This window comes from Hesperophylax consimilis, chromosome 1, assembly GCF_061612785.1.
Source record: "Hesperophylax consimilis isolate HC1 chromosome 1, BYU_Hcon_1.0, whole genome shotgun sequence".
NCBI classification, from domain to species: Eukaryota; Metazoa; Arthropoda; class Insecta; order Trichoptera; family Limnephilidae; genus Hesperophylax; species Hesperophylax consimilis.
The window spans coordinates 31,221,241-31,245,935 of record NC_142836.1 but is presented as its reverse complement, the minus strand read 5'-3'; the positions used below and the strand labels follow the sequence as shown (position 1 = coordinate 31,245,935).

The 24,695-nt window shown below is 32.2% G+C and overlaps 3 protein-coding genes across 9 annotated transcripts in view; 2 read left to right on the top strand and 1 right to left on the bottom strand.

The window, feature by feature from the left end:
• Nucleotides 1–1,592: 1,592 nt before the first annotated feature.
• LOC149426632 (calcium uptake protein 1 homolog, mitochondrial-like) lies at nt 1,593–23,776 on the bottom strand. Of its 2 annotated transcripts, none has more exons than XM_089632291.1 (11): nt 23,450–23,776; nt 22,545–22,796; nt 22,046–22,211; nt 19,300–19,459; nt 16,298–16,335; nt 11,670–11,784; nt 4,945–5,105; nt 4,658–4,793; nt 3,945–4,050; nt 3,236–3,453; nt 1,593–2,516 (listed from the first exon to the last, which is right to left on the bottom strand). In XM_089632291.1, exons 2-11 carry the CDS (start codon nt 22,787–22,789, stop codon nt 2,362–2,364), a joined length of 1,500 nt encoding a protein of 499 aa, XP_089488417.1. In that variant the 5' UTR covers nt 22,790–22,796; nt 23,450–23,776; the 3' UTR covers nt 1,593–2,361. The 2 variants fall into 2 exon arrangements, with proteins under 2 accessions (XP_089488417.1, XP_089488415.1); XM_089632289.1 differs by lacking the exon at nt 19,300–19,459 and adding an exon at nt 21,253–21,415 and having other exon boundaries at nt 1,594–2,516; nt 23,450–23,773.
• Nucleotides 5,138–10,312, top strand: LOC149426633 (carbohydrate sulfotransferase 11). Of its 3 annotated transcripts, none has more exons than XM_089632294.1 (3): nt 5,138–7,712; nt 8,303–8,567; nt 8,648–10,312. In XM_089632294.1, exons 2-3 carry the CDS (start codon nt 8,387–8,389, stop codon nt 9,394–9,396), a joined length of 930 nt encoding a protein of 309 aa, XP_089488420.1. In that variant the 5' UTR covers nt 5,138–7,712; nt 8,303–8,386; the 3' UTR covers nt 9,397–10,312. The 3 variants fall into 3 exon arrangements, with proteins under 3 accessions (XP_089488420.1, XP_089488418.1, XP_089488419.1); XM_089632292.1 differs by having other exon boundaries at nt 5,138–8,051; XM_089632293.1 differs by having other exon boundaries at nt 5,138–8,567.
• A 670-nt stretch (nt 23,777–24,446) lies between the features above and the next one.
• Nucleotides 24,447–24,695, top strand: part of stan (Protocadherin-like wing polarity protein stan) — a 125,762-nt gene continuing 125,513 nt past the window's right edge. For 3 of the 4 annotated variants that reach the window (XR_016302236.1, XM_089632258.1, XM_089632267.1), the window contains exon 1: nt 24,447–24,576. The gene's annotated coding sequence lies outside the window, so the exon portion shown is untranslated. The remainder of the gene's footprint in view (nt 24,577–24,695) is intronic. The other variant, XM_089632264.1, reaches the window with a different exon arrangement.

The following is a 24,695-nucleotide window of genomic DNA, read 5'->3' as shown; positions in this document are numbered from 1 at the left end:
TGGCGCTAAACTTGACACATTTATTATGAAAAATAACAGATTTTGTGGTTTTAGCGCCAGTTATAAATGTATTTATGAAAAAGCTCCAAGAGTGTAAATAAATAACATTAGATAGTTCACTCTTCCATTTTTCCTTGGGGTAGTATTCAAAAGGTCACCTGTATATCAGAGGGCTGTCTCCGTGTGAGCTTTGTGTAGCGGTGGGTGGAAATATAAAGGTTCCCTCATCATTGATGCTTTAGGATAGGTATTTACTTTCAGATAAAAGTTGAGTTGAAGGTGAGGTTGTCTCCTAATTTTATATTTTGACGAAAAATATTTAAACCCTTATAAACAGTCAAATTAGTTTTTCGATAATTACCAAAAACAAAAACTGAGCTCGGGTAAAATTTATGCAATGTGACATCACACAAAACATTATTCAGTACAATTGAGTCGTACAACCCGCTCTGGAAATTTCTGTAGGTTCTGATATATTCACTAAGTGCTTGAAGTAAATTGAAGATAAATAAATATAATATTACTGTTAATTTGATGATTGAATTATGTTGGTAGCTAATTTAAAGATTGAAAATTATGTTAAGTTGTATGTTCAATTACGTTTGTATATGTTATAAAATAATGCCGCTATCCGCATCTGTCTGTTTATGCACTCAGTTCTTCTAAACTACCATTTAGAGAATTTCTTCCGGAAGGTTTATATGTATAATACATGCATATTATGTTTATAGAAAGTAGAGTGAAGTCGATGTTTTGTAATCAAGTCGTAAAAATAATATTTTCTGGCGATTACATTGCTAACACTGGAGAAACCTTAGGAGATACATCAGATGAATACGGTTGACACATCAGCTTTTAAAAATTATTTTCTTTTATATATTCTTACTCCTCCCATAAACACGAGTTCCTGGAGCTCACCTTAAGGTGTAGTAGAATAATTAGGAATTTTTATTTATTTATTTTGCGCACTGTTATAATTTGAAATCTTGTATTATTTTGTAATGAATAAATAAATATTTTTCACTAAATATCAAAAGAATAATGTATAATTATGTTAATGTTTAGCATATAAAGTATATTATTTTTTATATTCAAAGTGTTCCAAACAATTTTTTGTGTCATCTGAAGATTTCTGCAAAATTCCGGAGCGTGTTTTGCAAGTCCATGACTTATTTCATAATTCAAATGGCAGTGCTGCAGCTGCAGTACCGCTGCGTATATATTGTGATCACAAAATGAAAAGATGTGATGTCGGTTTTCAGCCGGCCGTAAACATCAACATTTTGACGGCTTCTTCGGCACTGTTCAGTATTTTCCAAAAATTCAAAAAGTTATGTCTTCAACGGTTCCATGCTACCTCAACACAGTGACTATTCAACACACTTTTAAAAAGTGATATAGTCATTAAAAACGATGAAAAAATTTTTTTTTTAACCTAACCTACCCAGTTAATAAAGTTTTTGTTTCATCACTTTCCATGACTTTATATAACTTTTTAAAGATGTGATGAATTATCATTTTGATGATTTATCCGGTCACCGTCTTCAAACAAGCTCTAATTAAAATGATACATTTGTAAAAAACAAGATGTAGGTGAAGGAAAATGAAAAGTTTTTTTATTACATTTATTTTTTTAAATGTTTACACTATCTTCAAGTAAGCATGTAATTACAGTTCATGTTATTCAATAGTAATAACGATTGAGTATTTTTATGTATGTGTGTACTTCTTTATGAAAGCTCGAGAGAAAAAAATAATTTCATATCCTATTCTCCAAAAATTGAAAGTATGTACATAAAAACATGATCACCGAAGGCAGCTGGCAACATGGCATAAATTATTAATATAGAGAATAATAATATAAAACATCATACTTCAGATAAGTAAACTTTCACACTAAAATAAAATTAAAATATATTTTGCACAAAAATGCAATAATTTATCAATTTCAAATGCATTCCCAACAAACGGCCACTATAAAATATTAAAAAAAAAAAACCAAACGAGGGAAACATAAATACACATAATAAGTTAATTATAATATTATTTTAAATTAATTTAAATTTTAAATTAATATTATTATGTAGTTGAGTACATATTATAGCTCAATCATCACTTACAAACTATGTATGACAAATAATGTGCATCAAAGAAGGAACATGAAAAGTTTAACTTAATTATGTATTCCAGTTAATTATTCAGAAATTCTGCAAAGCGAAAAAGTCAAGACGTAAAAAATCTCACATAACAATTATATTTGAATGTTAATAGAACAAAATCAGGACTTCACAAGTCAACTAAGTCTAAAATAGTACAGCAATCAGAAAAATGTGATTATTTTAATAGTTTTAATTCAGTTAATTAAAAATCAAGTAAAGCCGGTTTCGTATCCTTTGCACACTTCATAATAGAGTGTATCAGTTTAACAAATCCAGTGTCCTTGGGCTTTTCCAGTCCTCGCAATATTCTGTTCTTCATTACGGCCACAAACTCGCGGTTACTCAATTGCCCGTCCACTAAAACAAAAAAAAAACAAAAAAAATGGGTTAAGAAATCATCCGGATGTTAAATTCTATGTTTATGACAAAAAATACTAAATTTAAATGACGTAATATTATTAGTACTTATATAAACTTATTTTTTTGTGATAAACTAATGTTTATAAGACAAGGTTTTTATGCATAGCACAAAGGATAACAAATTCCCGTCGGCGGCATTTATTTTTACTCGGGAGATATTTTCAATTGTATGGATATTTCAGGCGAGTAATTAATGCTTATAACAATTTGTTACTTATATAAACGACTGAATATCACCAGCTACAGTCATTTCGTTCAACACAGGTTCTCTGATGAATTACCTGTCTTTTTAACACGTTGAACGCCATTGTGGAGATGAAGAAATATTACCATTTTAAATTTGAAAAAAAAAATACTCAGATGGCATCGGCGACCATCAAAACGTATTCCTTTTTTTTTGACCAAAATTTTCCATGAAAATCAAGAAAATTAACTGCGGTCACCGGTGACCGTCATGGGGCTATGGGAGAAAAATTACGATTTTCGTTATGAAGTCACCAGTGACCTACATGGCGTTCAACGTGTTAAGAAGCGAGTATAATATAGAAGAGACATCTGAAATATGTGTATACAAGCTGTCTGAAGTTCTCGATTTCGTTGTGGCCAATCTCTTGGTGGATAGTGCAACCATATTGAAAATAATGGACGTTGCTTACAATTTTCATCAAAGATGGTGAAGACAACATTGACAACGTGAGGGCTCAAGTCCACGTGGGCGACAGTCTGCGCCACGTGCTTCAGGGTAGGCTGGTCGATGGACGCTCCGGCAATGTGGTAGAAGGTTAGGGCCGTGTCCACATCGTTTATGTTGCTCAAGAAATGGAAGAACTTCAGATAGTCATCCTTCGATATACCGATGCCATGATCGCGGAAGCTGTAAGAAATTTAATATTATAATTATCAATGATGCGGTTAATTGACAGTATTTTAGCTAGTAGCCTCTAAAAGAGTGAGTTTTTAAACTGTATTCATAGTATGTAATACAAAAAAATCAAAAAGTAATCAAAAATCAATCCATACTATGCAATACAAAAAAGTTTTAAAAATACATATTATATAATATGAATATGAATAACTGAATTAATCTAATATTAATAATAAAAAGTATATTTTATATTATTATTAATAATTAATGTTATTAAAAGGAGGATTTTTACAAACACCGCCATACGGTGTACGACCATACTCTTTTACGCATATTTTTTTAAGGACATACAAAGTATGGCCGTACTCTCCTAGATATTAAGCTCCGATCAGACAATACTAAATATGTTAATTTGGGAAGACTGATACATTTATTTAAATAGTCAACATAATCAAAATAATTATTTTCATAAATAGAAGTGCTAAATTGTAATCTCTTACGTTCTTTTCACCCTCTTCAGCATTCTTGCTTTTTTCTTTTGAGGATATCCAGCATAAGCCAATAAAAGCTCTGAAAAAGCAGCTTCTGTAATGTTACCATTCTCATCTGAAATATTACAAATACACAATAATTATTATCAAAGTTATTCGACGTAATATCTGGCATGATAATGAAGTCAAAAACAGCAGTCTCGATTAATTTAGACTTGTACTGCAAATATAAATAATAAATACATACATACAGTCATCTAGATAACATGAACTACATAAAGATTTTGTCCCAGAGATTGAAATAACGGCACACACTGAAATGTCTATTTTTTTTTTACTTATACTTTTTATACCTAGCATGTGTATTATACCTAGTATGTGTATAATTATAAAAACATAGATTCCAGCTTGCTTGTGCAGAGTGTGTGTATGTAATACATAACCTGCCACACAAAGGAAAAAAAACAATATTAACGCACCCCAACCCAAGATATTTTTGTTTGAAACTGACCACGGAAACTGAATTTATTGATGTAGTAAAAATGGCAAAAAAAAATTGTTTTCTACTTATCCAACATAAATCTATTTTTTAATATAAAAAAATACCTTAAGATGGCAATGCATTCTACTATTTATGTAAAAATAAAAAATTTGTCTAGAGGCACAAATTATGGCGGACCGGAAATGAACCAAGAACTATGTATTTATTTTCCAGTCAATACCTGGATTTTTCCTCATGAATTCAAGAGACAAGATCTCTTTCTGCAGTTGGTGTTGGAAGTCCAAGAATTTCTCAATGGTCAACTTGTCTGTCCCTTTGCGGCCGAAGAAATAAGTGGTCAAGGCAGAGTTTACCCCCTACAATGAAAAATAGTTCATATAAGTAACATGGATTTCACTATTGTATAACTTCTGTATGGATTAAAACACCTGTATAACTTTCCTACATTTTTTTATTTATGACGATTTGATTATTACTTTGAAAATTTATTTATTTAAATAGAAATACCTTAAAGGTGTTTCCCGTGTTGGCATGGTCCCTGTGACGGTTGCCAATGCTGGTCTGCGAGCGGATGAGGTTGGCCACCTTGTCAAACTCCTCAGCATCTACATCTCCGTCTCCATTTAGATCAAACATCCTGAATGCTATTTCAAAATGGCGCCTTGATGCTAAAAAAATAATTCCAATCAATATTGTGCCCTACATCTACGGTTATAGCATGGAAACATAGATTACACATGAATCCTATAATTTCTATACCCGCTATATCCGATTTTTTGACAAAATGATCTGAGTATGACATCTTGTTCACATTTTTGCGAGCAACAAGAGGAGCCTAAAATTGAGTTTCAAAACCCTCCTTATCACGACCAAAAACCATGTTAAAACTGCGAGTGAGAAACCAAAACCCAACCGCTATATCATACAGAAAGTTACTATCAAAACGCGCTATATCGGATTCAACCAATCACAAGCAGTTATTTTGCCTAAATACAATATGGCCGCCGCTCGGACGCCACGCTCGTGTGTCAAAATGATCTACGCGTGTGTTTCTAAACCCGCCATGTCGGCTCAGTTGACTTTCAAAAGCCTCTATATCACGAAGTGAGTATCAAATTCCGCTTTATACATTTTATTTATCGAAATTACTTAATTATTGCTAGACATATATAGAAAAATAAATGCTTTTCGAAATTTTATTACTCCAATTCATTATATAATTGTAATGCAATTACTTATGTACGCTAGAGATGTGACAGTTTTTTGCGGTTTTCTCCAAATCAATGAAAGTTGATATAGCGGGTATAGAAATTACACGACTCACATATTCAAATGGTGGATGGAGGTAATGGAGGTCATAAGGGAGAGAGATGCTTTTATATAGCTGTGAAACCTGTAGTCATGGAAGCACTGTGCATCACGCTTAGGCTTGCCATCGGTCCCGATATATCGCGACTGTCATCGATAACGAGCCCTCTGCCCCGACAAAATCTAAAATGTCCCGACAAAAACCCATAATGTCCTGATTTAAACCTGCACAATGCAGCAATGCTGTTTAAAGAAAATTTTACACGGTCATGCTGACAACGAGCGAGCAGATACTCCCCCGCGACCGTGAGAGGTCACAGGGGCTGGGTGAGGGGCAACTGGCGACCGTAGCGATGGCGTAAGCGACTCAATTCATGTGGCATGTTTTTTGTGTACCCCCCGTCCTGACGAGACCCTAGCCACTAATGGCAAAACCTAACCATGGTTGACTTCTCTTATATTAACCAGAAATAGTCCCAGTCTTAGTCTTTACAAAATAATAAAGAAAATTATATTGAAGACATTATGATATGCGTGTACGGAATTTAATAATGAATGTATTTACAGGTGTATCGGCACGTACCCGACAAACTTTAACCAGCTATTCCTTAGCATATTTGGAGTAAAAAATCTTATGTGCACTTTGCTGTCCGGTAACGTTTTTTTTTAATAAAAAATTTACTATTCATATTTTCACCACATATCACCACTGTTTTATCCTTTGTCAAAGTTTGAAAACCCATCCGGCAAAAATATTTTATTCGAATTCCATAGTGGAATAATGCACGTGTGTACCTATATTGGCAGACTTTTACAATCACAACGAAATGGCACGGCACCATTCGTCTCATTTTTAACTATTATTATTTAGTGTGTGCGAAAGAGCGAAGACGCTTTTTGACATACTTGCTTATAACAGCTGTTGAACACGAAACGCAATGCCAATGACAGTGATGTAGTGTGGAAATTATATATTTTTTTGTTTTTAATTGAAAAAAAAAAAATGCTACCGGACAGCAAAGTGCCCATAACATTTTTACTCCAAATGTGCTAAGGAATAGCTGATTAAAGTTTGTCGGGTTAGTGCCGATACACCCTGTATATACGTGAAGTAGAGTGTCTGTGGCGGGCAGGAGGGCGGCATGGCCTCGTTTTTTTATACAAATCAGTACACAATACAGTTTTATTCCGAGATTGGTGAAATTTTGCACACTTGATCTTCAAAATAAGAGGAAGGTTACTGTCTACATCCAATTTCAAAAACTTTGTGCAACGTCGGGGACTCCAGCTAGTTTACTATAATATTTGAATATAAGTTATATCTGTGGGGTTTTGGAAGATAATAAAAATAAAAAAAATCTGTAAAAAAAATGTGATATCAAATTTATTAGATATTAGTGGAGGAAGGTAATGTTATTTTTTGGTTCAGTTTATCTAATCAGTAAAATAAATCATTTGATATAATTATTTTTTAAATAAATTAATTAAATTAAGAACGAAATCATTTGACATAATTATTTTTTAAATAAATGAATGAAATTAAGAAAAGATAAATCACAACAAATTGAATTCAACAATACATATTATTATTATAGAATTCAATTTGATGAACATAGAAACACTTTGGCTTGCTCCAGGGGAAAATCAATAATTGCTGCCATGCTCAGTACTCAGTAGCAGACTGCTGCCATAAGACTTAGCCTGGGATTTGTGACTTTTACTCTTGTTTATCAGTTTGATAACAGAAAACATTATTAAAGACACTACATTCGTAAATAAATCACACCATTATTTATCTCAGTTTGATCTTAACTGCCTGGTGACAATTTCAGCAATGGAAGTATCAAGATATAATATATTTGTGAATGACATTATGCTCTTACAAACAAAGAAAATAAAACTGACAGTAATGATACATTACAGTCAATAAACAATCAGGCTGATGTTTTGATGCAATCATTTGTCAAGTAAGAATAGTGTGAAATTAATATTAATAATGGGTGTTCGACCCATTGAAGGAGAATGTAAAGGATACTGCATGTGTTAAATCAGTAATATAGAAGGAGGTGTATCGAGTAATATTGAATATGTTGACCCTCACTTGCATTAGAGTATATTGTAAGGATAAATTAAGGCATGTTAGCATTAGATATATTCATTGCATCGCTAAGACTGGCACTTTTTTCCTCTGGGTTTTGATATATATGATAATTATGAGACTGACAATATTTAAAAGTAATAAAGTAACTACAACGCTAAAAAAAGAAGAAACACTTTATCCGAGTAATGAAACAGAGCTTTGGCAGGTAAATATCCATTAATCCATTATTATTAGTGTTATTCTATGTATTATTACATCAAACAATCATTGTTACTAAAGATTTCTAATATTCTTATTCTACAGGCAGTTTTCTTAGAAGAAACATTCATTTAATTTAGCTAGATATATTTGACATTTTCAACAATTATATGTAGTAGGAAGTTGACTATATTAGAAGCAAACAGAAAAGCATTCGCAAATCATGTTTTAGTTTTAAATAAAATAATTTATTTCAAGCACAAATGGGCTGAAGACTTTGATGAAGAACAAACCAAGTTTGAAAAGAACTATGAAGATTATACGGATTCAGATATCGCCAGGATGGAGTCAGAGCACGATAAGCGGAGGAAGCAAGTTTGGAGAACTTGCGTGAAGCACGGATTGCATCTTACGGGAAAACCCAACTACTGGGAGTTTTTCATCGCCCCACAGCACAATTTGATTTGGTGCAATATATTCAAAGCTGCTAGTTCAAGTTGGATGTACAAATTCAATATTTTGGGTAATTTAACCATAGCAAAATGATATGATACTGTGCATTATTATTTTGGAAGTAATAATGAATGTATAATTGTGTTGCAGGGGGTTACAAAGAAGACTTTCTAAGACGCACTAGAGAGACTCCTCTCATCCTAGCAAGGAAAAGATTCCCGCGGCCATCCCTGGACTTCCTGGAAGCCACTCTACCGGGATCCGTATCTTTCCTCACGGTGAGGGATCCATTTGAGAGACTGCTGTCAGCTTACAGAAACAAATTAGAGAGGTACAGACAAAAATTTTACAGGAAAATGGGTCTCGAAATGATTAAAAGATATCGAAATGAAACTGAATATCGATTTGGAAAGGTAAAGAATTACGGGCCAACTTTTTATGAATTTATTAGATATATAACAGATAATCACAAACTAAAGGGTAAAAAAATGGTTTACGATGAGCATTGGGCACCATTTTATAAATTCTGTACGCCATGTAATATTAACTTTACAATTATAACAAAGGTGGAAACTTTGAAACGTGATAATGACTATGTAATTTACCAAGCTGGACTTGAAAGTTTGCTGCTCAAACCGATCAATGAAAAAAGAATACGCGTTAAGACTATAATGAATAAAGCTAAAGACGGTAAAGATACTAAAAGGTTACTGAAGAAATATTTTAAACAGTTAGATAAGCAAAATCTCAACGATCTGCTTGAAATTTACGGAATAGACTTTGAAATGTTTGGATATGATTCAAATGTTTATTATAATATGGCGAGAAACGTTCAAAGTCATCTAATTAGCGAGAGGGGCAAAACAAGACATATTAAAGCAACGCTCAAAACTGAATAATTGCTACAATTTACATGAATGTTATTTCAGTCAATATAGCAGTAATAGTCATCTACTGACATGACACAAGTCATTTTAATAAATGTTTGGATGTATTACATTAAAAAAATTGTTAGGCTGTTTTTCGTTGGTAATTATGATAATAAATTATGTAATGTCCATAGATTTGCATGCACAACAATTCACATTAAATGTAACACAAAACCATTTGGAATCATAATTTTCAGTTCATCCTCAAAAATAGATTTTTATGTAATTTATCTGTATATCATCACTGGGCGCATGATGCTTCCATTGCGAAAAAATAAATTTTTATAGGAGAGTGAAAAAACCAATTTTGAAACAGGAAAATGAAGGTGGATCTCCAAATAATATTTATTTATATTAATAATGATTATTAATGAACACAATAAATAAAAATAAATGAAAGTCTGCTTTCATTTTCTTGCATAAAAATGTGTTTTTTTCACTCTCCTGTAAAATTTTATTTTATTCGTTTTGGAGGTATTACGCACCCAGCAACGATAGTAACATTTTGTACAAAACTAACAATATTTATAGTCAGAAAACACTCTATACGCACCTTCATAAAATATGACGATGTTTAGTAGAAAAATATGTACATAGTTAGAAAAATGATTCAAATGAAACGCCAAATTCTGCCAAAATCCCCTCAAATTATCCAGTTCTGAGATATTTTATTTTTTAAATAATTATTAATCACCATTTAAAAATTTGAATCCTTGAAAACACATATCTCAAATATTTTTATAAAAACATTTAAAATAATTGAGGATTATAATAATTACTAAAAACAATTTTTTTATAGTTACTGAGACATCAATATTTTTATAAATTTACCCTTAAACGTGGTTTTACAAAACATAAAAATTAGAGTCATAATAATCCTGTACCTACAAACTGTGTCAATAGAATTTTTCATAAATGTATTTCTCTACTATTTTACCCTTGAAGTAGATATGTATAAATGTAATAATTCATGTAAACAGCTATGAATGTCTTGATGTAATAATTATTGATGTGTAATTTAAAAAACAAATATATGGGTGTGATTAGAAAAAATATTATTTCCTTTCATATTACAAATCAAAATTTCTTTGCTAACAACAATGCCTCACTGAGCAAACACAAATGTATAAGGGACATCATGACATTGTTGGATACTTGTAAAACTTATTTAATTGCTTGTAAAGTCAAGAATATAAAAAAATTAGAAAACTTTTAATATTATGCATAAACAGTTTTTTTTTCCCCTTAATGTGTAATGGATTAAAATATGCAGGTACCATTATTGACTGTTATATAATATTTTGACGGACACTTTAAATTGATTTCCAATTCTTTTTTCGACATTAAATGGCCTTCATTTGGAATCTTTGAAAACAAACTAAGAAGGTTTTACAAGTGAGCCAACAATATTACATATTAATATTCCAATGGCTTATTTTCCATTGTAAATTTATTAAATGTTCCCAAATGATTTGCATACAATATAGCGGCTATTTTATCATATACATATAAAGAAAAAATGCATTTACATGAGGGGTCACAGCGATCTCACAGAAACGGTTAGGTGTGTAGAGATTTTCAGATTCTTCATTTTCACCTAAATATTATTTCTTTATTGTAATTTATGTTTGTATGCACAAAACCAATATGCTGCAATGATTAGATGCTTTAACCTGTTAACCGGGGAATTCCGTTTTGAATTACGCAGCATATAACAGGCGCGAACTCCTTCACTAGGACGTATCAGTACGTCACGCCCGGAGGACGTAATTTCATATAATTATTTTTTTTCATTTATGCATTATAAAAATGTAAACATCGAATTAAAAAACTAGAAATTTTACAAACAATTATAAAGATTTTAATTACAGAACAATAAACAAAAGCACACAGATAAAAGAAAAACATTGAGTTTAAAAAATTAAAATATGTAAAAATTTAAAACTCAATTTCCGTGTGATAAGCTCGGAAATATACTTCCCGCTCGTTCCAGGGCGCAACATTTATTTCAAGGACGTATTCATATGTCCTACCCGTACCCGATACTGTTTACGTTTGACGTATTTATATGTCCCGCCCGGTTAACAGGTTAAAAAGCTGATAATTTGTATTTTATTGAAAATTTGCGTACCACGAATACCTGGCGGTATTCACAAGGGATATTTTAGGTAAAGAAGGCTAGTCGCGCATACATAGAGCTATACACACAATGCGGGTTAGATATTCATAGCACAGTCACTTACTTGAAAGAACAGTCAGCAGGAATATGTAATCGGAGAAAGTAATGAGTCCAGAGGACCCGAGCTTGTAGAATATGGATTCGGGGTCCAGTTGAACACCCAATCCTTTTTGAATATTCTAAAAAAGCAGCAACAATCAACAGATTAGTTTAATGTTAAATTTTTTTGAATGTTTACATCAAACACTCAATTCACAATAAATATACTGTAACATCGGGCACTTCTGACAAACGGGTTCTTTTGAAAATAAATAACTATTTATTGAAGAATTAAAAATGAAATGTTTGGGTAACGGGAGAAATAGTGGTGTCAGTATGTATAATGAAATGATATGCAAAGTTAAGAATAATACAATAGTCTTAGACCCAGAGCCCATATACCAGCATTAATAGAAGAGTCAAAAAACCCACAATCATTTATCAACTTTTCAAAATTTCCTATTCATTGCTAAACTTTAAATACGATTCTGAATAAAATCACTAAAATGTCCTATCTTATTTGTAAATAAATTTAAACATATTTTGCTCAAAATTTTAAAAGAAATCATTAAAAATATCTTAATACAGATTTCGAAAAAATACTCAAAACGTAAATTTACTAAGGTATTTTGGCTACTTTATTTAATGCAAAGGACACTAAGAGGGTTAAATTCGAATGCATAAAAGCTAAAAAATTTCTATATAAAATAAATGCAATGTGGCTCCTTTTTACTTTTATTCGATACAATACAAGGAAAATGCTTTTATTTAGTACAATACAAGAACAATACTTTTATCCGGTACAATACAAAGACGATACTTTTATCTGGTAGAATATAAGAATGATACTTGTATCCGGTACAATACAAGGGCAATACTTTTATCCGGTACAATACAATGACAATACTTTTATCCGGTACAATAAAGGGACAATACTTTTATCCAGTACAATACAAGGACAATACTTATATCCGGTACAATACAGGGACAATACTTTTATCAAGTACAATACAAGGACAATACTTTTATCCGGTACAAATTTTTTTCCTGTACAATACAAGGACAATACTTTTATCCGGTATAGTAAAATACAAGGGCAATTTTTTTCAGTACAGTACAAAAACAATACGATCTATGATTCACTTATAAACTAGATAGCTGTGCACTTTGTATTTATGTATTACTATTAGCAATATAATAAGTTAGTTAATATGTAAATAACTAAAATATTTGTCAGCAAATACACTGCTCTATTTCCATTGAAGAAGCATTTAATTAATCCATAAAATTTGTGTAAGACTTCCTTAAATACCATACCCAGAACTCAGTCTAAAAAAAAAAAACAGCAAAACAAAACAGCAGCAAAAAACAATATGAAAACAATTATCAGCAAAATATTCTAAGATTCATCATAGCCACACACATTTGAACACAATCAAAATTGCTTCCTTTCAAAAAATCACGTTGGTATATACTGCATACATGACTAAGGACAGGTTGTTGAATTTGAACAATTCATCAAATTTCAAAGCTCATTTCCGGGTTCTGTGAAAGTCCTATTCAAGTTCTGTTATTATATCATTATAGTCCAGTTGCTTGACAGAACTGAAATAATAACAGAACTTGAAAAAATCTTTCACAGAGCTTGAAAATTAACTTTGAAATTTGAAGAATTATTCAAATTCTCCGAAACAACCCGTCCTAAGACTAAGCACATAAAAATAACTCATTTTTTATTTACGTTAAAACCTCACACTCATTGTAAAGCTGTATTAAATACAAGACATGTATTATAAAGGAACTATTTTGCAAAATGGACTTAATTAAATATTGAAATGATATTTATAATCCTCAAAACATTAAATGCATTAGAAAAATACATAAGAAAAGGATTATAAGCATGACCGGGATTTGAACTCGGGACATTCCACTATCCTGGCGTGTGCTCCTAACCACTGAGCTTTACCGTCAACCTTCAGAGCTGACATGTTTTTCCACTACATATTGTGTTGTCGAAAATAAAAAGTTTTTCTGTGAGAGGAATCCTCCTATATTTAATGCAGACAGGGTGGCTTGTTTATTAAATCACCATTTGCAGTATTTAAGAAATTATGTCCTTTTTTATAAAAATGTTTCAAGATATTTTTAAAAGCATTGTGATGCATATTTTATGCACTAACATTGAAGCTGCTAAGATCACAAATCATCTGGATGTCGTCATGCACATTTTAAAGCAGAATCTATTAAATCACATTCAGACACTATTTATCAGGCAGCCATGTGAGCTGTAAGGAAATTCAGGTCAAGGTCATCATACACGATATAATTTATTTTATCACTTTTAAGTGTCAATGGTGTGTAATCTTTGTTGGAATCGTCCCAACTTCCTAGAAGAAATAAATTAAGAGTAAGAACAAAAACGGTCTCTTCCGGAAAAGGTAAATAAGTAAATTAATTTTCTGGTATTTCATGTTTATATTTTCCTGACTTCACAATTATCTTTTAACCACTTTCAAGGTGGTATGCAAAGGAGTAAAGATCAATTTGATTGGGCCGATATCTATACCATCTAGAATCTTCTGTGGAAAACTGCGTGAAAAAATATTTATCAAATAACATTCTCATTTTTATTGCACAGAAAAATTTTTGTTGTGTAATAGTATCTGGAATAGTGAGATTTGATTAATTTATTTTGATAAAACAATATTTTTATATTCTGGAATACATAAATTTAATATAAGAAAGAAATTTGTTAATATCTACTGAGAGAAGATTTTTTAACAAATTATTACATATAAGCAAAAATTATTACTAGCCTGAAACACAAATATAAATTGAAAAAATCATCCAGGAAAAAATAACTGCCGCCGACGGGAATTGAACGCGCACATTCTGATTGCCGGTCAGGTGGACGGAACCACTATGCTACGTTGGCTTATTTTTAACTGCCAAATAATTAAATAAATACTAGTATTTTATTCAAAAATTGCTTTTTAATTTTTTTTTAACTTTATGATTGTAGGAAAGGCATTGTGAAATACTTAAATAAATCATAAATCAAAAATCAATAATTTTTTAATGAAATATTAGTATTTATTGAATTATTTGGGGCTAAAAATAAGCCGACATAGCACAGTGGTGCACCTGTTTTTGGTTTTTCACAGAAGATTTTTTTCAATTTATATTTGTGTTTCAGGCTAATAATTTTTGCTATAATAATTTGTTATCCTTTGTGCTTTGTATAAAACCCTGTCTTGTAAACATATGTTTACCTTTAATAAAAATGAATCAGATTTTTTAATCTCAATAAGATCTTCAGTATGAAATGGTCAGAAATATTCTATTGGAATTTTTTACATTGATAATAAATTTTAATATGTATGTAATTTTTTGGGTTGTTTAAGCAGAATAATAAATGTTGCCATAAAATAATAGATTTCTATAAACGATTACCGGAGGACTAGGTAAAATGTTACTCCAACTTATTATTCAATAGAACTATTGCAGTTTTATAAATTTTCATTCTTTTTTTCACAAATTCATTATGCTACCATCAAAGAAGACTTATAGTGACTTTTTTTAAATCTGTACCTATCATGCAAATCATAATTATAATTTGATAAATCCAATGCATGAAGATGTCGGCAAATAAACAAAGCGGCAAAGAATATTGCGAAAAAGTGCAGGAAAATGAGCTTGAAATACACGAAAGGAAAAATGTGCTTAAGGATAGATAGAGATTTGAGTACCTCGTTGAGATTCTGTAAAGAGACAAGAGACAAACAAATATAGTTGGAATCAAACAGTATACAGAACGGAAGAAAACAGAACATACAGAACAGCAGTGCCGGTGGCAGAGTCAGGTAAAGTATTGGTGGCAAACAAACAACACTAATATATTTAATGTTTGACTGAGCAGACCATGCTCATAATCCAGTGAAACAGACAGTGCAACTGGCATCATTTCAATATAGAGGATATTTAACACATTTGTGCTGGAAGAATATTTTAGTAATACATACAATGAGGGAGCAGATGGGTATATGCATTTATATATTTTAAATAGTGAAGGGTAAATATGTAAACAATATACATTTATATATTTTAAATAGTGAAGGGTAAATATGCAAACGATATACATTTATATATTTTAAATAGTGAAGGGGAAATACATATTTGTAAACAAAAAAGAATTCATAAGGTTTTCACATAATAATAATTATTAGGATAATAATATAGTTATCCCTCCACTGTCTAAAACAATCATCCACGACTTAAGTCAAAGTCTGGACCTTAGAATTTAATAAATACGTATTATGTACAAACATATTAATAAATATTTGTGAACACGATAAAGAAATAATAACAGAGAACTAATATTTTTTGTATGCACAATAAAGAAATAACAAAGAACCAATTTTTCATGCCCACAGACAGATATGAATATTTAGAATATGGGGAAGGTGAGGTTGATAGGCAAAATTATGTTCTAGTTGTGCTCGGTTATAGTGACATTTACTTTAGAAAGAATTAGCCTTGAATTAATAGGCGTGTTGTCTCTCCCTTACCCCAAACTCTCCTTTCCAAACACCTACAGGCATAACGAGGTAACATCAAGTGCTTTGAGTATGGAATGCAATGAATTAATCTTACCTTTGGATCGTGGCGCCTGTATTGATCGAGACCAAGACCTATGGGGGAAAAAAATCATTAATAAAGTGCTTCAAATTTCAAAATAATATTACACAGAGAATCAAAAATAAATGAGAAAATATAAAAACAACTAGGTATTTGATGCCAAAAAGATAGAGAAAAAAATGCAAAAGAAAATTAATTTTTTGAAGATATGAAGACAGTAGACTCACTAATACAGTTCTATCTGCATATATACATATATATGTATACAAAATCTGATGCTACGGGAAAAATACAATGTTTTGAATACTAAAAATATTTTGTAAGAATTTTCTACAGACATGAATTGTTAAATTGTTTAACCCTTCAGGCCTATGGCATATTGGCCGTTATATTTCTTAAAGATGCTGTCAGAAAGTCTCAGAATTTAAGTGTATTTCCGCTTCTCAATAAAGTCCAAATAAATTGGATATTTATGAATGTTTCTGAAAACTTTAGTATTAGAAATAATCGTATATTTTATTTAATATAAAATTTTTGAAATTAAATGGCTCACCCAGAGGCGGATTAACTGTTGAGAGCGCCCTAGGCAAGCAACTCATCGGCGCCCCTCTAGCGACCACATATTATAAATTTTAACAAGTACCTAAAGTAGCCGAATTTGTAGTTAGGTGGGTTTTACGTGAAAATAAAAATTTCGTGGGAGGGGGGGGGGGTGGCTAGAGAATTTCAAGAAAATAAAATTTGTCCCGAAAAAAAAATTCATGGGGGGGGGGGGTGGCTAGAGAATTGTTTAAAATTGATGTTTTTACGTGAAAATTATGTTTTTAACTTGACTCTGAAGTAGCCCGACCAGTCGCGGCTGACGGAGTAGGCAGCATGGACAAATCGTGTTGTTTAGAACTAGTAGGAATTTCACATTGAATAGACTCGGTAGAAGACGCACTGTGAATTGCGTTAGAAAATTCCGAATCATCACTTTTTAATTTAGAAAAAAATGTCTCAATATGTTTCGTATGCTTTATAATAGTTTGATTTTTTTCTTCTTTTTCCTTAGCCTTCCTTTTATAAGCTGCACTTCTTCTTCAATTCACTCATTATTTGGGTAATGAACTAAAACGCAATGTACTAATTAATTCACACAAATACCGCTGCGAGTACGTAATCAATAGAAGCGCGCGTAACCGGCGACATCCAAGCTGAAAGTGATGAGTGTGACTGTCACCCCGTCATCCGTTCGGAAGTCCGGTGCCGGCCGCTTAGCCCCTGCCCCCGCTGCGCCCTTTGCCCTGCAATCTAGCAACGCCCGCGAACGAATCCACGAGCGAGCGGTCTTCTATTAAAAAATCATGCGATGGAGGCATGGAGGAATAATCAAGAAGGCGAGTATGCTTTGGAAGCTCTGCATCTCTACAGAAGTAAATAATCTTTTATATTGTGTAAGCAGGTGCATACTTACTTACAAAATTAAGTTTATATATATATTTTTTTTAATTCTAGGGGCGCCCGCCGGCGCCCCTTTGTAACTGGCGCCCCTAGGCACGTGCCTACTTTGCCTTAGGGTTAATCCGCCACTGGGCTCACCTTACATTTTTTCATCTAAACACTGAACTAAAATTAGTGATAATGAAAAAATGCACATATTTTATTAGAAAAATGTTTTGTAAACATTGAAGCCACCATAGTTTTCAGTCGTTTCATATAAAATAATTAACAAAAAAAATTCACTTCACAAATTTTTCTCAAATCGCGTTCGGAACCTTTGGTTTCATAGATGTGTACATTTTAATGATTCTGTGGTTAACTTCTATATTTAAATATAAAGCTTGGTGTTTGTTTTTTTCTAACACTGTTTACTTCATATTTCCAACTATGACGGTAAGAGAGACACAACGATTTCTAGGAGACCATATAAGCTGTTCTGAAAAGTGAACAAATTGACTCCACGGTTAATAGCTAATTTGACCAAACAAATTAGCCTGATATCAACAATTATTTTGTTACACTTAAACCAAAATTCAAAAACACTTGTCTCAACTCAAATAGGACCGGATTAGTGAGATTCAACTGTATAATCACCAAATAAAACAATAAACCGAAAGAAGATCAGAAACAGGTAAGAATGAATTTTCGTCACAACCAAATGACTTACTATCATCATCATAAACAGTATGTTGGTACATAGTTTAATGCAGATTATTATATTACAATATGGGTGACCGGGTATATCATCAAAATGACAATTCAACACACCTACAAAAAGTGGTGTAGTCATGAAAAGTGATGAAACAAAAACTAGGGTAAATAGGTTACATAGGTAACTATTAAACTTAGTTTTTGTTTCATCACTTTTAATGACTCTATATCACTTTTTAAAGGTGTGTTGAATTTTCATTTTGATGAAATATCATGGAACCTACAATATGTACATGCCAAAATAAATGTGTACCACTAAGTCACACAAACATAAGGGTGGAGAGACATTAAGCTATACGCATCAAAGTCATCATACGCATCAACATAACACCATATCACTCGCCATACAGACATGTCACACCTGACAGATGATGTGTTATAAGTGTGGGCATGGCGACGATGAAACGCCATGATCTGCTAGCCAGGCGATATTTGAAAATGATGCGACAGGCGGTCAAATTAATTTATGGAGCGGCTGTCATCTGTCAACCGACAGATCCCATACAAAGAAATAATATTCTGCGGCAGTCCCAAATTGATCTGACTAGGAATATTATAGAGTAATGTGACAACTCAACATATAATCTGCATAGGCCACTTCCAAATAAGCGTTGATGCGTATGGTGTAATGTGTCTTAGGCTTAAGGATTTGATATACCTTTCAAAGTTTACTAAGTATTTTCATTGAAAAATTTGAGAACTAAACATCAATATCAAACACTGTTAAATAAAAAGCAATAAACAAAATAAATATTGGTGGAATCATAATATTGAATAAAGTAAATGAGCACAACACAAAAGCACTATCTTAATATAATATTTACCATCGGGTTGCTTAACCCCAGGAGTCATAGATCTTAGGAAATCATCAGGTGTCATAAACACCTCGTGTTGCTCATGATGCTGTGCCTGGAGAGTGGCAAAGTACCGGAACACCTTGTCAGGTGTGGAAAAGTGTCTCATTCGGTTCTCATACTCTATTATCTACGCCCACCAACACCGCAAGACAATATCACCAAAGGAACAGTGAGCGCCCGCAGGGGATTTCACATGTTAGTCAAACAGCCAGGGATAAGCATGCAAGGAGAAAAAGGTTCAAGTTATTATAGTGCAATACAGATATTTTTACATAATATTATATGAAATGCAATACATATTATTTTCAGTGGTGTGGCAACAAACTCAGCAAAGCGATACAATAAATGAATATTTTGAAAGTCGAGTCCCGGCCCCCTTGGCGGTTGCCCAGTGGTTGTTATTCCACTGACCATTATGCAATTTATTCATACAATAGCCAATGGTAAAACCATTCTGTTAGTAATCTTGGCAATGACAACTGTTAAAATATTTATAATAACTACAAGACACCCACAAAAAGGTTTCTTGAAGACCGTGAACTACTAATAATTACGTATTATTATTGATATTTAAACCTTTTCTTCTAGGCAATAACAACCTTGATCGAGTTAAGTGAGGTCATTTAATACCATGTTTATTTTCTAATGCTCTTGTCACACATTTACATGCAACGTAATTTGTTTTTAATCACAAATCAAATAAAGTTCAATTAATTACTAATGACATAGTCTTTAATGCTAATTATTGTGAGAACTGTTTCGTGAATCTGGTGTAATTGAAAAATGACTTCAATTTTCGGTAATAGATATATTTTACAGAAACATGTGTCATAGTGGAGTAAATTAATATTTTATATTTTATACAGAGTAATATATTTAACAAATAATATATATCACACCAGTGAGGAGCAACCAGAGAGAGATTACACTACTGATGGCCCATTTCATATGGCTCACTGGGTCAAATAAAATATCAAAAAATTTGCAATTTAGAAACAGGAATGTGCCATATTTTTTGTTCGATTAGTATGAACATAACGGATCTTTGTATTTATGTCAATGGTTTTACGGCAAACCTTCGTCCATTTTAAATAAGCTACATAAAATTGTATAATTGCATATTTTTTTTATATTTTAGAATGATAAAAATCAATAGCATTTATTGATTTTGCCTTGGATGTGTAAAATTTTCACCTGCGAACTTTGCTTATGTGATTTTTTTTATTTTTTTGTTTAAAAAAATATAAATAGGTTTGCAATGCCGCCTACTGCATAGTAAACCCTGTCAAGCTGTATGTATCCTACCACTTGCAACCCGAGAAAAAAATTTAAACTGATAAATTGGTTCTCCGGTTAAAAAGATTGATCATAATTGGGTTACATAATTGATTAAACTGAAATATGACTACTTTATACATAGATAAATGTAAAGCATGGTTTAAAGCATGGATTGTTCATTCCCTGCACCTTGGTTAACAGTAGAGATTTTAATCTACAATGATTCATGTAATGTGTTTCCAGATTTTGTACAGTATGTATTCTATTCCAAAACCCCCTTCAATGATATTATAAATCATTTAAAGCAAAAAACATGTTTTGATAATGTTATTGTTTTTGAAGCAGTAAAATCTGAGCTGGTCTGAAAAGCACTTATTTTTACAATAATATCATATACAAATATCATACATACACCATCGCCATTTAGGCAAAAGTCATCAACCCACATGCGCAAGTTTTGAGATATGTAAATTTAAATTTTATTTATTAAATTAATTTTTTTTTTCTATTATAGTTGTTTGGTGACTTTTGCCTGAATGGCGTATTTTGTGCTAAAAATACAACAAATGATACAGACAGCTAGCCAGGTTAGGTTAGTTGCGTGTAGGTTAGTTTAACAGTTTAGCAAACAAACAGTTTTACCATCGGGTTGTTTCATTCCTGGAGTAATAGCGCGGAGGAAATCGTCGGGTGTCATGTAGACTTCATTTGGATTTGCATCATTTGACATCTTGATTGTTGCAAAATATCGAAATATTTTGTCTGGCGTAGAGTATGAACGCATTCTGTTTTCGTACTCTATAATCTGCAGTCATGATAATTACTCATTAATAATAATTATCATCATGTGCGCTAGAGAAATCTTCATAATTTTCCAGTATGTATGTAACCAAAATCAACCATAACACATTTGGGATAATCTCAAAATGGTTACATTATTTATGGTTATGTAATAAAAGAGCTAGGAACTTTACGAAAGCACATAAAAATCTGTTCTTATTGAAGGCCCAATATTGCTCGCAGCTAGTTGAGAAATCAAAATTAGTTTTTAACTTAATTTGCTTTGTAAGTTTCTATTTAAATAACATCTAATTGAACCAAAATCGAGATAACCTGTGCTTCACACATCCAATTGTTTGATAAATCCATTTAATTTTCGTAACTGAAATAATATGACCATGCGATTCACACATCACAATTAAAATTTGGCCTGTAAAAGAATTTGATTATTTTTCCTAAATCAAATAGTTATGCAATATCACACACCCCCTACTAATTTTGAACAGTTACATATTAATTTAAAATATAAACTATGGTACCAGTACTGTTTATAGAATTGTTATTTCCCTCCATGGACTACTTAATCATTTGAATATTTAATTTAATAATCATAGTATCATTAGAATATATAATACACCGTTAGAGGAATACTAGCCTTTCTGTCGCGGAAACCAACTTTTTCCTTGCGATGTTTCTTTTTTTTAGCTTCTTCGGCTTCCAAGGCTTTAGCTGCAGCAGTCGCCTCATCATCAGGCGTATTCTGGATCTCCTTATCTTGCTGTGCTTCAGCATTCACCAACGGGAGCAACTTATCCTTCAACCTGGAAACATTGGGATGATCACTAACCACAACAAGTATCAAATGGAAACATTGAAGCTAATTTTTATTAACTTGTATAGTGATCTTCACTTTTCCTGAAGACACCCAACATCTCAATAATGGCTGTCATCCTATAGAAAATATTATGTTTATTTAATTAAAGTGTCATTCTACAGAAAATATTATGTTTATTGAATTAAAGTGTCATTCTATAGAAAATATTATGTTAATTGAATTAAAGTGTCATTCTATAGAAAATATTATGTTTATTTAATTAAAGTGTCATTCTATAGAAAATATTATGTTTATTTAATTAATGTTATCAAGTCCATACCGTTTGAAGTCAACCAGGACTCCAAAAGCGGTGGCGGCCAGAAGAGTGTAGCAAGCTTTAGAAAACAGGGAGTTTCTCTGGTTAGGAAAGAAGAAAGTGTGAAGCTCCCTGTGAGGGCATTGACCCTGGCCACCAGAGTGGGAAGACGGCTGATACACGAGGAGGGACCGGCCAGCTTGCCCCCATTTTACCAGTGGATTCACTTGACGACAAAGGCACGTGGCTGCCTTCACGTTGAACCACATCCTGGAACTAAAATATTATTTTACCACATGCTGCTTACTTTTAATTTCTTTCTAACATTAACCATACCTAACTAAGTTTACATATTATTTTCGATAAGAGAATATAAGGGGTAAATAAATAATAATCCTGGCCTGCAATACAGTCAAAGAGATGTAGCGAACCTTTCTCCACCAATCCTTCATTGTTTACAAAGTTGTTAACTATATCAGCAAAAATATCGGGTAAACTGATCCTGGAAATGCTGATAAATTCGAATGAGATGCTTTGTGAAATTTAGAACATTTTTCTAGTGTGACTACTGAATACCGAAATATTTTTTAATCTTCAGCTCATGTTTTTCACATGAACAATGCATCTTTTTAACTATAAAAAACACAGCAGTTACAAATATGAAAAGATAATAACGTCCAATAATTTACCGTTGTGGTCGAGTATATATCTGTTGATTTTTTACATGAAAAAACGCACGTATATATCTGTTGATTTTTTACATGAAAAAACGCACGTACGTTCGTACTGTGTCCAAGGCGTAATATAGTGTAGGATTAAGGTAGGAAGAGGAAATAACTTAGCCAGTCGTAAACAAACAAGTACCGATTCAAAGGTTTTGCAAACAATAAATAAGGTCAAGGTGAAAAATGCAGAATGTAGGTACTCACTTTTAATTAAACTGTGCAAATCTGATGATTGCTAAAAACCATTCTCCTCCTCCCCGTCGAGAAAACAGATTAGTTATAATAATGAATAAGAAGATACAACAGAAAAACACCACGTTCTAATTTAATTTCCATTAAAATGGAGAACTCTGGAGTTGTTCTCCAATATGTTTTCGTATTAATTCACTGCAATCGATGCTCGATGACAGCTCTCAAAACACCAAAACGAAAACACAATATTAAATTCTCGAATTTCTCGAAAAATGTTATTCACGGCAAAACGAGAGGCTAAATGAATTACACGTTTGGTGGCCATAAATACTACAACCTCCAAAAATCTAAATATGTTCACGCAATATTGATCCTTAAAATAGAATTTGAAAAAGAATCTATCCACGGGACAAACAAATTTCATAATCATTGTGGAGTAATCGAGTAATAAAAAATAATAAATTACTTTTCAGGAATAAATATCATTTTAGTAATATATCGACAAATAAATTATCGCTGTTTGTTAGTTACATCATCATTTGTTTAGTACATTTTACGAAAAACGCTGGAGATTGAAAATATTGAGGGTGTTCCGTGTCTGGAGCATTTATTATTAAAATTATCTTTTCTATCTAAATAATAAAGATTGCCATCTGTGTGGAAGACGGGTCAACTTTTTCAAAAGTATTGGAGGCATTGGAGTTGAACTGGTTTATATGGTGAGTGGTTTGGTTGAACGCTAGTGAGCGGTGCCGCGGCATCTATCGAAATTTTAAAGAGTTAGGCGTTGTCTGCACCGCGCACGCAGATGAAATCGTGGCTCGTAAAATAACTTTCAGAACCAAAAAGATGAAACAGCAGTATGAATATAGACTTATATCATAGGTCGGTATATGAGCTTTTTACTGTATTCGGCGCTATATGCTTGGCTGAATAAATTCAAAAGTGGTAGAAGAAAGCTTAGCAACCAAAAGCCTCCTTGTTGACAACGCGTTTTGTTTCAGTTTCTCGCGGCGTTGTTGGAATTCGGTTGCGGATTGTGGCAGTGTCGGGATTGTTTCGTGTTTAATCTTGTGTATTGTGAATTGTTGTGTAAAGTGACAAGAATATTGTATGGATTAATTCAAAATTACTTTTGGGTAAGTTGCTCTTAACATTTTACAAACTTTATATATTTTTAGGGCTTTGAAAATGAAATCTGCTAAACAACCTGCTGAGCGGCAGGTGTCAAAATATTGTTTTTTTAATTCAAAAGCTC

Bases quoted from the DNA above. Each gene is read 5' to 3' on its own strand.
- LOC149426633 (XM_089632292.1), top strand. From the start codon at position 7,833: ATGTTGACCCTCACTTGCATTAGAGTATATTGTAAGGATAAATTAAGG. The intron at 8,052-8,302 runs GTAAATATCCAT...ATTTATTTCAAG, and splicing joins ATGAAACAGAGCTTTGGCAG to CACAAATGGGCTGAAGACTT. The intron at 8,568-8,647 runs GTAATTTAACCA...ATTGTGTTGCAG, and splicing joins GTACAAATTCAATATTTTGG to GGGGTTACAAAGAAGACTTT.
- LOC149426632 (XM_089632289.1), bottom strand. From the start codon at position 22,789: ATGTGGTTCAACGTGAAGGCAGCCACGTGCCTTTGTCGTCAAGTGAAT. The intron at 4,794-4,944 runs GTATTTCTATTT...TTTTCATTGTAG, and splicing joins ACACGGGAAACACCTTTAAG to GGGGTAAACTCTGCCTTGAC. The intron at 4,051-4,657 runs GTATTGACTGGA...GTAATATTTCAG, and splicing joins ATTCATGAGGAAAAATCCAG to ATGAGAATGGTAACATTACA.